This window comes from Vespula vulgaris, chromosome 5 (genome assembly GCF_905475345.1).
Source record: "Vespula vulgaris chromosome 5, iyVesVulg1.1, whole genome shotgun sequence".
NCBI lineage: Eukaryota > Metazoa > Arthropoda > Insecta > Hymenoptera > Vespidae > Vespula > Vespula vulgaris.
Window position 1 is genome coordinate 1,971,202 of NC_066590.1, and position 15,966 is coordinate 1,987,167.

The window sequence follows — 15,966 nt, forward strand, 5'->3', positions numbered from 1 at the left end:
CTCTTTCTCTTAATCTGTTATCTATTAAAAAAAAAAAAAACAATCTTTCTTTTGGATTTTAAAGAAGATTTTTTATCGAGTATTTATTAAAATTAAAATTAAAATTTATTTTCGATCAGTATTTCAGCATTTTAAATATTTGATCAGTGTTTCAAGTCCTTAGTATGTGTAATAAAATATCGATACGTAATATGAGTAACGCAATTCTAATATGTAATATAATTCTGACGCACTCCTAATACATAATTATTATTTATCCGGTTGTTTGTTTCACGAAATACTTAACATTAATTAATAAAAATACAGACTGAATAAAAATACTGAAGGAAAAAAAAAAGGATTAAAAAAGAAGAAAGAAAAAGCCGACGAGAAAGAAGAGAATTTAACAAAAGTACCGTAACGTAATACGTCCGATAGAATAGTGATTGTGTGAGTCGTACTATATCTAATGGCGTGTTTCCTAATGCATTGTAACGATATGGAAAGCCACGGGGGAGCACACGGAAATAATAAAAGAAGTACCGCCAGGGCGTGTCGTCGGCAGGTCACGAGAGTGTAAAACGAGTACCCAGGTACGTTGAAAAATACGCCGTCTGAAATGTGATTAATAACGCTCAGTATAAGTTGACAAGCTTGCAACTAACATTGACTTCTTAATTCCGTGCTACATGGAAAAAAAATATTTGCGACACGTATATAGCTATATACGGCTCTTTTGATTTAGCTACGATAATTGAAAAAAAATTTCTTTTAAAAATCGTTGTACCTTCATTTTTTTAATCATATTCTATAATGACGAACGAATTAATATATATATATATATATATATATATATATATATATATATGTATGTATGTATGTATGTATGTATGTATGTATGTATGTATGTATAATATGTATGTATATGTTCGTGTGTATATATATGTGTGTTATTAATGCACGTATATATCGATCTCTCTGTACAAATATGATTCAATTATACAAAATATTAATAATCGAATTAATACACATATCGATAATAAAATAAACGTAAAATTATTACAAAAAATAATAAATAAATTCCATCGCGTATTACCAATCGAAAATTCATTTCTCTTGTTCCTCGATCGTTTATCGAAAAAAAGGAAACGATGAAAAGTAAACGATCGTCGAAGAGAATCTCTTTCGAAGATTCCTTCTCCTGCAAAATATTACAGAAAGAGAGAGAGAGAGAGAGAGAGAAAGAAAAAGGGACAAGAATACAAAGCGTATATTATGCGAGCTGTAGTAGGGTGGTAAGAATGACGGTGCTAGTGGATGAACGTAGTCGGAAAGAGGAGGATAAATGAGCCGGAGACTAAGGGCGAAACGTCGGATAATTAGTTTCTTGATCCCGAGACAGTAGGCGACACAAAACACGAAGAAAACGAGGATCTCTAAGAATTCTAATGCCACTATTGGTGCGTGACAACTGTCGTTTTTGTTCTTTGTATATTCGAAATGGTGCTTGGCGAATATGGTGATGTACATAGCTTGGAGAAAAATTAAAATAGAATATAAAATAACTAAGTAACTACAAAGAAATATACGTAGATCGAACGTCTTACAGTCGATAATAAATTAAAATTTATAATGATCTGGATTTACTTATAAATAATCTAAACGTCCTTCGTCTCTGTAATATAGAAAAATGTAATAACTATTAGAAAATGCGAATATATGTTACCTTGAAGATACAAGTTAATAGCAGAGACGATACGATCTCTTCGAATTTCCACAAAGGACTGATCTAATCTCTAAGGTGAACCGAAACTCGATGTTCCTACATATTTACAATATTTATTTACGTTTAAGACTCTCGACCTCGTCGAAACCTTCGCGTTTCTTAGAACTTTGAATAGGTATCGATTATCTTGAAAAACAAAAATAAACAAAGTTTCCACGTAAATTTTCTCTCTCTCTCTCTCTCTTTTTCTATAACGTTATATAATTTTCAAATCATACGCTCAAACACAAACATATATAAACATATATACGTATACGTATATATATTTTTGAAATATTATTCCTCGCGATAAAATCAATTATTTGTTTTTCCATACAGACATATCCGATGATAAATAAAATAATTAAATATCTATCTGGATATATAAATCATAATCTCGAAAATTATTTGAATGATAATAAGATATAATTATCATAACGTAATTATGAGCTTATCTGAATACTGAAGAAAAATATCATAGTTGTGTTAATATTATATAAGATAAAAAAGGAGTTCGATAGTACGTTCATGGGCAGGATTTCAAGGGTGTCTTCATTTGAGATTCGATTAAAAATGGTGACATCGCGGGACATGAATCAGTTCTATATATCGAGTGTCCTCACGCCGAAAGGGCTTCTTACGTTGGATAATGTCCGGATAATGCGCTCATTTAAATGCATGCTAGCCGAGCATTACTTCACGTTGGTAAGCCAAGGGCTCGAACAGAGAAAAAGAGAAAGAAAGAAAAAGACAGAGAGAGAGAGAGAGAGAGAGAGAGAGAGAGAGAGAGAGAGAGAACCAAGTGTATTAGGTCTGATCGCAATAATAGCACCCTTTTCTGTAGAAAGTCTTCTTTTCCTTCATAAAGTATTTTTCCTTTGGAAAAAGTTCACTTATATCGAACACGTAAAAATCTTTTTCGATTTCGATTCGTCCATTACAAATACGAAATTAACATACGATAACAGCCTATCTAACAAAGTATATATATATATATATATAAATATTCTCATTTCGTAAATGTAAAAGGATCACGCCCGATATGGCGAATGTAACAAGCTTTTGTCTAAAGGAACGAAGGCTAATAATGTGGTTAATCAATGGTCGAGCTATACCACCTCCTCTACATTGACTACATTCCGACCGCTGACAATTTCGCAGAGACCTCGAAAATCAGCGCGATCTAATGGACATAATATTTCTCGTTGACCGGTCACGATGTCCTTTGAGTAGCGTTCAAAGCTTTCCATAGAATATATATGTAGTATATATGTTATAATTTATATACCTAGATGGGGTGCAATGGTATATAACAGAATTATTTATTGACCCAGAAACGATATCTATTAAATATTTTTGAATAATACGAATATAATAAAAAAAGGAATATTGTCATGTTTTCCAGTTTCTTGAATCGATTTAATACAACGATATGTATCCATATGTATCCATTATTTATGGGAAAAGCCGTATGCATGGCATTGCCGTTGCCATTATGTCCCATCAGAAACATATCCACACTTTGTTGATAGATATGTACAGGCAACCAACCCACGGTCGGTACAATTTTCTCGACAACTACGACCTATGACCACTCGAAATTCCATCAAGCATTTCCAACAACGGAAGCAACGATCCCAACAGTTCTACGTTTGACAAGCCTGTTTTCCTGCGTTTCACTAGCGGTCACCCTTGGTGTGGCCTTTACGTGCGAATAACCTTTTGCTTATATATATATATATATATATATATATATATATGAAAATTATATATTTCGTATTATAATATGTATATATGTATGTATGTATATTTTCTAAGCACGAAATCCAGCAAACACAGTAGAATCTATCATCTTCGGTTCCAAACAAGTACATATATTTTATCATAACATTCATGTTTTTTTTTCTTTTTTTTTCTAATATTAAAGAACAATCTCTATCGTGTTATCTTTTAACATTTTCGATCAAAAAACAAAATCGACAAGTTCGAAGAGAAAAAACTACGCAATTCAAAAAGTAAATTTTAAGAAAACTCGGGATCTTTGTTTGTTAAATGGATGAAAGAGAAAACAATATAAAGAATGCGACACGTTGGTAGTACTCTTGAGAATGCGTTTACGGCATGTTGGATAGTCGATCATGCGTTACTAACACGCTTTCCTGCCGGTTACTCTCCGGTTCTTTTGACATTCCATTATGCAAAATCGCTGTTCCCGAGCGGAAGTAAATGCTGAATGACGCGTAGACGATTTCACGGCGACGTTACATCGTCGGAACGCATCATTTCAGGCGTCGATTAAATCGTGATGTAAACTAAGTAGTATATACATACATATGTACATATACATACGTATATTTATTTAACACTTCAATAAAAATAAAATGAAGAAAAAAAGGAAAGAAAAATTTCACTAATCATCGATTACCGTCTTTTTCTTAAAAAAGTTTTCTTTAAAAAATTTTCTATCAGAAAATTTTCCTTAAAAAATTATGAAGCGATTATATGTATACGTATGTGTCTGTAAAAGCATGCATATATGTATATATATATGCACGAATAAATTTATTTATACTTCTAATAAATATTAGCAAATTTTTCATATTCAACCAGTCAACTAAATATTTCATCCTTCCTGATAAAAGAATAACTATATAATTTCTTTCTCGATCCAACAAACAAAAAAAAAAAGATTTAAAAAAAGAATCATTACATCCATATCCGAATTATTTTTATTTTACGATTAACTAATCTATTTATCAAAGTTTCCTGATCTCCATTCTCCGGTCAAATTTTATTTTCATTCTTTATCTTTATTCGAAATAAATTTCATACGTATGCGTGTCGACTTTTCGATTCACCGATCGAAAATCATTCTCCCTTGTAATAATAGAATAAAAAACGAAACAGTTTCGTACAAGTGCATTCGGATGTTGTTTAAAACTCGTTACCACGTGTACGAAATAGTCCACAGTTGAAGTATAGTGGCCAGTAAAAAGGGTAAAAGAAAAAGAAAAAAAAAGTGAGAGAAGGAGAAGGTAAAGGTTTGGTTGGAGAAGGGTCGAAGGAGGAAATCGCGAGGATTTTCAGAGAAGAAACTCGGAGAAGGATGACGGATGGAGGGCAGGAAGCGACACAGGAACCGGAACCCATTACTTCAGATAACAACTTCCCCGAGGCTTCCTTTCCTTTCCTTTCCTTTCCTTTCCTACACGACTATCCTTTAAACTCGATATACGCGTACACATATACTCCCACACATAGAAATAGAAATAGAAATAGAGAGAGAAAGATAGAGAAGGGCTACACTCTAGGATCTCTGCAACGCGAATCCGGAAATTTAGCGCTCCTTTCGCCATTTTGTCGGCTCTCGTGCAACTGGTGGCCTCGCGATACCGTCTGACCATCCAAACGCGAGTAAAGAATTTTAGGATAAGCTAGTGAAAAGCCGAGCAACGTATATACCAACGTATACACCTAACATTTTATATATATATATATATTTATATAATGTGTGTGTGTCTGTCTATATATCTACCTATCTACTATATTAACGTGTACTACGAATTCGAGATTTAATTTGATGCAAATCGGCTAAACGAGAGATAAAAACGAATTTCTATGTAAAACTAAATAATCCTAAAGGTCCTTTTGAAATTTCTTTTTCTGTTTTTTTTTTTTTTTTTTTAATATGAAATAATGACTACCGTTTAATAACATTGACGTTAAAGATCAACGAGACGATTCTTACTTATTAATAAATTTAAGTATGTGTGTGTATGTGTGTATGTATATATATGTTGTATTTACATCGATAGCGGAAGATAAGAGGAGGAAATGGGTTAACGTTCGAACAGGAATGTTGAAATGGAAATGGGAGACTATCGAGAGTACGAGAGGAGGATAACGACGACTATGGCAATACACCGTTTGACGGCCTCTTCCTAAATGGACTTCGAGCGGGTTACCCAACTGTTGCGCCTTCATCAGAAATTTATGCAGAATCCTCGGTTAACCGTCCCGGCCAATCAGCTTTGTAACGTAGCTAACGTCGTACCGACAAGGGAACGAAGAGAGTAGTCTCGAAATACGCCGAGGCTGTGATTTAGTAAAAAAGGAGACCTTAAATATTTCATTGAGCCCGTTTGAATGTGCATGTGTATGTGTATGTGTTTTTTGTTGTTTTTGTTCTTCTCCTTCTCCTTCTCCTTCTTCTTCTTCTTCTTCTTCTTCTTCTTCTTCTTCTTCTTCCTCCTCAACTCGACGATGTCCAAAGTTAACTCGATTAAATACCAAAAGTTACGACAAAACTTCCGTAAAATTTTCGTCAGGATAACGAAATACTGAGAGAATTTAATACTAGCTAAGTTCAAGCGAATATCAAAAAAGAAAAGATAAGGGAAGAAAAATTCGTTCGAATCGAAAGGACCTTTTTTTTTTTTTTTATATCTTTTTCTTTTTCTTTTTCTTTTTCTTTGTCATTATACTCACCGACCAATGCCAGAATCACGGTTAAGAGAGACGCGGCTGGAAATGACACCGGCATGTTGAATTCCAACATTTGTAGGAGATCCACTGTAACAGAACGGAAACGGAGTATCGATTAATGGGCTTCGACGTAGCGTTCTAGTTGACGGGAAGTATGCTCTTCTCTTTCTCTCTTTCTCTCACTCTTTCGAAAAAAAAAAGAAAGAAAAAAAGAAAAAATACATGCGGACGAAGATATTTTTGAAGAAATCGACAGTTTCTTCTTCTTTTTCTTCTTTTGTCTTTTTTTCTCTTTTTTTTCTTTTTTTTTTTTCCTTTTCAATCCAACATTTTTATAAATAATTCATTATAAAGATCTCTTAATAAAGAAATACATCGAAACGATGAGATGCAGGTATGATAAATAAATAAATAAATAAATAAATAAATAAATAAAATATGCGAGATAATAAAATGTAATCAGAATAAATGAGCTAACAAGATAACTATAAATATAATAAATGATTCATGATATCGTTGAAATACATAGAACACGATGCTTCGATGAAACATTATATCATCGACATCGTCGATGCCGCCCAAGCCCGTCAGTATCTATGAATTTAATATTTATTAGATTTCCGGCGCGAAGATCTCGCCTGGCAGCAGGTTATTACGAAAGTGGAGCATTCTGGAGGCATCGAGGTCGAAGCGTTCAAAGAGGCGGGGGACACTTCGAAACTCGATAAAAATTAATTTTAAAACTTTGTCAATCTTGATTTAAATTCCCTCGAAGTTCGTCCGTACGCCGTGATAGAACCAAAATCCGTACAGAGTAATTCTAGACGAACTAATACGTTGGTCGATGTATTTCTATCTTTATCTCTCTCTCTCTCTCTCTCTCTCTCTTTCTCTGTCTGTCTCTCTCTCTCTTTGATCATCGGATGCACGATGTTAAAAATAGACGAATAATAAGAAAATAAGAGCATTAAAAGATTTTAAGAAATAGAGACATGAAAAGTTCTTAGGTAATTTTAAAAATCAATAATTACTTTTCTTCCAGACTTTTTAGACTAATTGTCTTTTTTCTTTCTTTTTTTTTTCTTCTCCACTCCTCCCACCTCCACTCCCACTCCCACTTTCAGAATACCTTTCAGAAGCTATGGTCTTGTAGTTTAATAATCCGGGGAAAGGGGAGGAGGGAAATCAGATTAGTCTGAACAGTCTCGAGAAGAAGGGAAATCTAAAAATCACGTAGAAACTTTTGGTCCAGCTAAAAACTTTTAACCCACTCTGTATGAAAAGAAACGAATTAACAAGCTCGTACGAGATAAAATAAAAAATCATTTCAATTGTGTTACGGACTAATGTGTAAGTTTTTTTTTTTGTTAGTTCTCTCTCTCTCTCTCTCTCTCTCTCTCTCTCTCTCTCTCTCTCTCTCTCTCTCTCTCTCTCTCTCTCTCCCTATGTCTCTCTCTATCTATCTATCTGTCTGTCTATCTATGTTATTCTTTCTCTTTCTTTCTCTTTTTCATGCGTCGTCGTCCCTGGTGTCCTTTTTTTTTACGATACGACCTGCATCGTCGGTTACAAATTTTCTCGACAGTCCTGGAGATTCAATGAATTTTAGATTTTAAGTTATCGCCGACTAACTGCCGTTCCCCCGTTGGTTATTAAAAACTCCATGGCGTCTTACTTCGTCCCCTAACTTATACACCACAACAGTTTTCCACGTAGCGACCACACTACTATCTCGTTTACGGCATACTAACATCTTTCTTTTCTTTTCTCCTTTTTTTCCCCGTTCTTTTTTTCCTTCCTTTTTTTTTCTTTTACGGTCAGCAATATGCGCGTCCTCGTTGCTACTAACTCCTCGCTCGCCCTCTTTTCCCCATGAAGATAATTCGAAAGAATTTGCAAAAGAAAATCGAAGCGAACATGCAAAGGACAAAAAAAGGAAAAAAAAAGAAAAAGAAAAGAAAAGGGAAAAACGAGGCGAACATACGCATTGATATTGATACACTCGAGAGAATTATATATTTCGATTAGAGTTCGATGACACTACGAAGTTTCATGTAAAAGTCACGTTCCACATTTGCGCATCAAGCTATTGCTTTATCTTATCTTCCATGCCAACTCATATATGTTTGTTGTTATTATTATTATTTTCTTTTTAATGACCTCTACATACAACATAGCACGTAAAGCATACACACGCATACACATAAACAGAGTGACATTTTCAATGTGCATTCCGTTCTTGTCATCGATCAAAAAGATTTCAAGATATTCAAGTTGTCGACAAGATCGATCAACGTTATCGATCATATCGATCTCCGTGATAAAACAAAATATCTATATATCAACGAAACGATAACGAGAAAGGTGACTTTTCCACAAAGATTCAAACGACTCGACTTGATAGAGAAAACTAATAATAAAATAAAGGAGAATAATAAGTCGAAGATGAATATCGATAGAATATAGAATTAAAATTCTGACAGAAATTTGTTTAAGCGAAACATCCGAAATTCTAAGCATAGAACATAGATAGATAAATAGATAGATGAATAGAAACATATATAGATAGACATATATCTATGTATGTTGTGAGAGAGAGAGGGAGAGATCTAACGAACATGAAAAAGGTAACGTCGATGTTTTTCCATGCAAATTTGTATTTCAAACAATTACCTTACGAAAATAGCCTTCCGTGATCTAACTGTTTAAACTACTGTTTAGACAATAATTTTTACGTTCACTCTACGCTCTCATAACTGCATAGAGCCGCAACCACTAATTTCTCTCTCTCTCTCTCTCTCTCTCTCTCTCTCTCTCTCTCTCTCTCTGTCTCTCTTTCTTTTTTTTCTCTTCAAGTTCCAAATCTTTTTCTACCATGAATCAGTAGTAAAAGAAAGTAGACTAAACTGATTTCTCTTTCTCTCTCTCTCTTTCTCTCTTCCTCTGTTACATATATCTATATACGATTTAATTTGACTAATCTATCCTTAGAATCATTTGATGCAGCCCTCTATGTCACTCTTTGCTGGGCTAACCTTTTCATCTGTACATAAGTACTATAACTTAGATCTACTCTAATCTGTTTATCATAAGTACTTAGTATCTTCTTAGTCTCCTGATTCCCCTTCTGTCACTTTTTATTCCAGATACTTCTCCCCGTAACTAAATTAACAAGTTATATACATATACATACATACATACATACGTGTGTGTGTGTGTGTGTGTGTGTATGTATCTTTCCTCTTTTCCTTCTACTTTTATTTTTTTGGACTCATAGGATCGTCCTAACGAAACGGAGCATCTCTTAAAGCGCGTTAGTCAAACAAAATGACAAATTGAACATCCCTTTCAGCCGGTCTTCTGGTTCAAAGATAAAGTCAAGCGGTACGAAGGTACAAAGCGATATTCCAGGAAGTTGGCAGGAGCTTTGAAGAAGAAACTTAGTTCGGGACGTACACATGCAGAGAGAAATAGAGATAGAGATAGAGATAGAAATAGAGATAGATAGATAGATAGATAGATAGATAGATAGATAGATAGATAAAATAGATAAAGACAGAGAGAAAGAGAGAGAAAGAGAGAGAAAGAGAGAGAGAGCATATCTGATGCCGAAAGGAAGGAAACAACGAGGAAGATATCGACTTAGAAGATACCTTTGCTCTCATGGATGTTTGTCGACTATCCGATGAACCTGCTCGATTTTGCCAAGGGTCAAATTTATGTGTAACCAAGGACAAATGGTTCTATATCCTGCAAACAATCGAACTTTCTCTTTTCTGAATATATATATATATATATATATATATATATATATATATATATATATAAATCTAAAAGATCAAACGCGGTGCAACGTGAAAAATATGATCCTTTGCAAGATATATCTATCTTCTTTCGTTATTAGATTAGATCTTCAAAAAGCAAACATATTTTTACTGCCGACGTATCTCGATATCATTCCATACGCACAATCTCAAAAAATATTCTTAAATTTAATTATAAATTATTCTGAGTACTTTGTATTCATAAAAAGAAGAAAAAAACAACAACGTTATCACGATCTTACACGATTACTTATTCTACCGTGTAATTACATATTCTTATATTTAAATAAATTCTTTTTATTTCACATTGTTACAATGAATGTACGGAATGAGTCAAGCTTTCTCTTATCTTATCGTTTTCCAATTAACTGATAACTTTGAATCATCTTTTTCTTTTCGAGTATCAAAAATTCGATAATCATTGTCAAGAAAAAAGTAAACAAGAAAAAAGGGAAAAAAAAGAAAGGAACAAAAAAATTACTATTTTCTAAACATTTTTAATTCTATTAACGTCTTAGAGATCTTTCAAGGAAGCAACGATTATAAGCTCACTCGGTGAGTGTGTCATTCTTAGAATGTATAAGTAAACTTACGTCACGCGTGACTCGAGTTCAATTAATGAAGAGGTTACGTCCATTGGTATCGAGTCTTGCCATTTTATCACGTTTATCTTGCAAAAACAATAATGATCTAAGGATCGAGCGATACATCGATCGTTTTAATTTGTTTCTTTAAAGAAAAAGATAATAAAAAAAAAAAGAGATAAAAAGAAAGAGAGAGAAATCCTTATCTTTTTTTATCTCTCGTCAGTTGAGATTGTACACGTTACAATTCGTATTAAAAGAATTATTATAGTTAATTTTACTTAATTTAATTATTAAAAATACAATATATAATTATAATAACATCGTTATCGATTATTAGGTTAAATAACAACTTGCAAAACATTACAAGATATACCACTCAAATATGATAGAGCATGACTCGGTCGAACGATTTATGAATATGTATATCTATACGTATAGGTATATGTATATATGTACTTCCTCTTCTTGATCTCTCACATAGCTTGTTAGTAATGCGCAATTCGAAAATGTCGATACAGTTCGATACAGTGAATCGTGAATACTCGTTAGCGAATATTATCCTCATTATCAGGTATTAAGCCTACTGTACAAGCTACAATAGTGCTTATGGCTTTACGTACGATTAAAAAAAGTCAACATTAACGTATAAAGCTATTTACCGGTTTGAGAATCGTATCGACGATTCGATCGATTAATTCTAACGAATATCTATTTGTCATATGGATCGTGAATAAATATTTCTATAAACGAATAAAGAAAACTATAACAAAATCATTTTTAAATAACCGATCTTATAAATTACGATTTCTTTTTTTCTTTTTTTCTCTTTTTCGTCAATTCTTTCTCTGTTCCAAACTGATCCAAAATCCACCTTCGATCTTTAGATTGAACGATTTTCTATCAAAGACGACCGGGTCGGGCGTTTTACTCGTACGTTTGATAATAAATTTCTTAAGAATATTTACTATAACTATTTTCGTTTCCATTAGAGCGAAACGTTCACCGATACATCTTCTAGGGCCCATGCCAAACGGTAAGTAAGTATAAGGAATAATATTCTGTTTGTTTTCTTCGTTGAATCTTTCCGGATCGAATTTTTCCGGATCCGGGAAATATTTCGGATCGTGATGAAAACCGAAAGAGGGAATCCAAATTGATGTATCAGGCTCGATAATAAAATCTTTGCCATTTGGTAAAGACGAAGGAATGACTGTCTGTTTAACACAAACTCTGTCGAGAAAAATGGCAGGTGGATATTTTCTTAATGTCTCGTTCATGATCATTTCCATGTACTCCATCTTGGAAAGTTCCTCGTAAGTGATTTCACCATTGGTCCGAAGCAATACTTCGTTGATTTCCTGATACAATTTATCTTGAATTTCTGGATGCACTGCCAATTCGTGTACCATGAAGCACATCAATGTCGAGGATGTGTCGAAACCAGCCAAAAAGAAGATGAAAGCTTGAGCTACGATATCTTTAATATCCAAGTTGCTGGATTCTTTATCTCTTGCTTGCATCAACAAATGAATCATGTCTGGTCTAATGATACCTTTCTCGTCACGTGCCTGTACGGTCTCGCGTACTACATCGTTGAAAAATTTAGCCGTCGATGGCGTTAAGAAACCGATTCCTAATAATTTCATGAAATTAGGACAAGTACGCAATAAGGTGAACTTGATCGCATTCAATAACCCATCGAATTTGCTTGATTCAACGCCCTTTCGGAAAAATATGTTGTCCCTGTCCTTCATTGAATTCACTGAAATACCAAAAGCTACTGTCGCTATCACGTCGGTGGTGTATCTTGTAAAAGCATCTTTCATCTCGATTTCCTTAGCAGCTTCGGGATGATCGATGAAATAATTCACGAATTCGTCGGAACATTTGGAAACGAGGTCGAGCATAAATCTCATTTTACTCGCGGTAAAGGACGGGCTTAAAGTGTTCCTCATCTCCTTCCAACGTTCACCTCGTAACGAGAAAACATTTTTACCGAAAATCGGATCGATATTTTCGTCCACGAAAGCACGATGATCAGGAAAATGATCGAATTGTTTCACCATTATGTCCTTCAATAAATCAGGATCACGTACGATCAAAAGTGGCGTTGCAAAATCCATAGTGCCCACGTATTTCGCACCTGGCAACATCTCATATATCATCGTATTTAACTCCTGGAAGGATCTTTTGCCAAAGAAAACCATCCAATTCAGTCCGAAAAGAGGATAATTCAGCATCGTTGGTACACCTTTCTTCTTCCAATATGTTAATTGGAAATATATCAAAGATATCACTTTGATCGCAATTATCGCGATCAAAGTGATTAAAAGTATATAGAAACTGAAGGATGGTGAAAAAGAGAACTCCATTTTGACGAACGTCGAATAACAACTCCTGACAGCTCTCCAACGATAAGCTACACTGGTATGAATACGAAGACAACTTCGTCAGGGATTTTTATCTTTCTCTTGATCAAGAGAAGTCGAAGAGAAGGGGAACGATAAAATAAACGAGAGAGAGAGAGAGAGAGAGAGAGAGAGAGAGAGAGAGAAATATCTGACGTAACGGCTAAATAATCATTACGTCAGCATGCCGTTTATCTTTAATGATAGTTGCGATGCCGCAGATCGTATTCCTCGCATCCCATTTTGAGCGAGATATCCATCAATAAATACTTGTTTTCAAAATACTATTGTATTTTAGATCAAACTATATTATTAAATTTTAATGAACCGAAGAGATAGATCATCGTGAATCGGTACAATGAATATATAAATATATAAGTATAGCTAATCATTTAGTAAACAAAGAATAAAAACACAAAATCTATTTTATATATCAAAGACGTAAAATAACTTCGCTTTTTCTTTTCTTCTTTTCTTCCTTTTTTTTCTACTCAATAAAGAGATGATTGTGTTGAATAATATTAATAATTATTACTTACCAATAAAAACGAAGATCTGATGATGAGAATAACGAAGCAACATCGATATCGACACAGTCTGAAACAATGACAAATATTACGTTGTGAGAATATTGATATAAATCGATCTCGAGATCGTACAACGAAATAATAGGAAAAGAAAATAAATAAAACGAGACGAAAAGAAGTCGCGAATTTTTTCAAATTTCTCCCTCCTGTAAATAAGAAACTTATATCCGCAATGGCCACCAACGAAATGATTTTTATCGATATATTAGAAAAAATAAAACAATCATTTCTTCTATTCTCGGAAGAAAGATCTTTACGAGCGTATAAGCTGTAACACACAGATTCCTCCTCCGGGCTTAATTCTTCCTCATATACTCGAGTTTAGTTCGAGCTCAGAGTTGTTTTCATTATGTAGGATACTATCTCGCGTTAGGATAGAAACGAAGTTAGAGAGAGAGAGAGAGAGAGAGAGAGAGAGAGAGAGAGAGAGAGAGAGAGAAAACACGTTAACCTTTACCATACAACAGAGTCTGGATCGGGGGTTGGATTTGCTTCCGTTAATATTTCGTAGAGGCACAGTAGTTTCAACAGTAGCAAAGCGGGTTGACGGCTCTGAGAAAGGTTTAGCATCGAGTAAATTGAAAAGCGGGACGGTCGCACTCGGTTACCGGGTTGAACGAATGATGCAATTGTATTTCGACCCGTAGAAATTGAAGTACCACCTGACACCCTACCGAAGATAATCTACTATCGAATGATACTCAATAACTGCAAACCAGGACGCATCCATCCCTTTTCTGCTTGGAAAATCGTTATCGATCTCTTCTTCTTCTTTTTCTTTTTCTTCTTTTTCTTCTTCCTTTTTCTCTCTTTTGATAATCGTCGATAATACGCGTACGCCATATTGAAAACTAATTTCTCTTTGTTTATAACGCATTCCTGTATATATTTGTTACTAACCTATAATCTATATATAATCTATAACTACTACCTAATAACCTATACCCTTCAACAACTATATCAATTATCACTCGCAAAATTACCGATAGAAATATATTATAAATATATTATACGTATATTCTTTTTATTATAACTAACAAATTAAAATCAAATTCGCACTTATTAAAATAATCAATTAAAGGTACGATAGAGCAATCGTGTATACGGTTCTACCCCTAAAAGAAAGAAGGTCCTTTACCTCCTCTTCGATCGATTATAACGATCGATAACGAACATTGCCGAACAAAGCCGAATGACAAACGTCGAAAATAAAAATGGCCGTATGATATAAAAGTAATAATTAAAGAAAATTAAAGAGATTTCGAGGAAAGTTAATGAACGGGATAAATTTAGAATAGCGGCACGAGTATCGTATGCACATGACAGTACAGATAGGTGTGATATACATAGTCAACGAGACAACAGTTCTATACACGTGACCATATACTATATAGAACCTTTGAGGGGAACGGAGCAAGGTAGTACATTCGAAAGCAGAGCACTTTTAAAGCAAACTCGAATTCACGTGTAACAGCACGAGCGTAACTAGAATTCTCCCCTCTCTCTTTCTCTCTCTCTCTGTCTCTCCCTTTCCCGCTTTCTGCTACTCCTCTGTTACCATCAATCGAAGCACTCATAAGAGTCGATCCATACAATGGACGAAACTCGATGAAAATCTTTCGACTACGAATATACCTGAAATATATTAGATTTTTGATTCGTCACAGAAGAGGAGAGGAACCATATTGTTCTTTTCTCAAATATTTTCAATTTGAAAATCAGAGAAAGAAATATATCGAAGATCATGCTACATAATTAATATTGATCTTAAACGTGTCCGGAACGATTCAATTTGATTTTATGTCGATGAGAATTCCTAACAAATACTGTAATTCCGGTCATGGGATAACACGATGTATTTCATGACAATTTGATACAAAATTACCGGCCTGGGGCCACCACAACGAATATGATGCCCCTAATAACGTTGATTTATACCACCGGTTCAACTCCAAAGGGATCGCTGTGATGAGGACAGGGGAGGGTTGAAAGTCTATGTGCGAGTTGCCTCGCCGGGTGGTTAGTTTAAATTGATTGCCATATCCTTTTACACACCCTGCTCTATCGTGTAGGTAATCTGACGGAAAGGAATAACTCTGCATCGAAAACGTATACGTGAAAGTAAATTTAACTTGAGTCTTCGTACGGTATTACCTTTCCAAACGATACATCAAAAGCTCACTTTTGATGTCAAACGTCAACGTGCCATAGCGATCCGTCTCGCGAAATGACGAAAAAAGAAAGATACGAATAAAAAAGATATGACCCCTTCTATCATTTCATAAAAGAAATTAACAAAGATTCGCGTACTTAAAGTATTAAGAAATAAGA

At 34.2% G+C, this 15,966-nt stretch overlaps 2 protein-coding genes across 5 annotated transcripts in view; both read right to left on the minus strand.

Moving 5' to 3' along the window:
- Positions 1-15,966, minus strand: part of LOC127064182 (membralin) — a 56,625-nt gene that overhangs the window by 37,902 nt on the left and 2,757 nt on the right. For all 4 annotated transcript variants that reach the window (XM_050994838.1, XM_050994837.1, XM_050994841.1 and 1 more), the window contains exons 8-9: positions 13,588-13,645; positions 6,233-6,316 (exon numbers count right to left, since the gene is read on the minus strand). In XM_050994838.1, the coding sequence (XP_050850795.1) occupies positions 6,233-6,316; positions 13,588-13,645 (142 nt within the window). The remainder of the gene's footprint in view (positions 1-6,232; positions 6,317-13,587; positions 13,646-15,966) is intronic.
- Positions 7,642-13,093, minus strand: LOC127064183 (cytochrome P450 9e2-like). The gene has a single exon (XM_050994842.1). It carries the CDS (start codon positions 13,010-13,012, stop codon positions 11,474-11,476), a length of 1,539 nt encoding a protein of 512 aa, XP_050850799.1. The 5' UTR covers positions 13,013-13,093; the 3' UTR covers positions 7,642-11,473.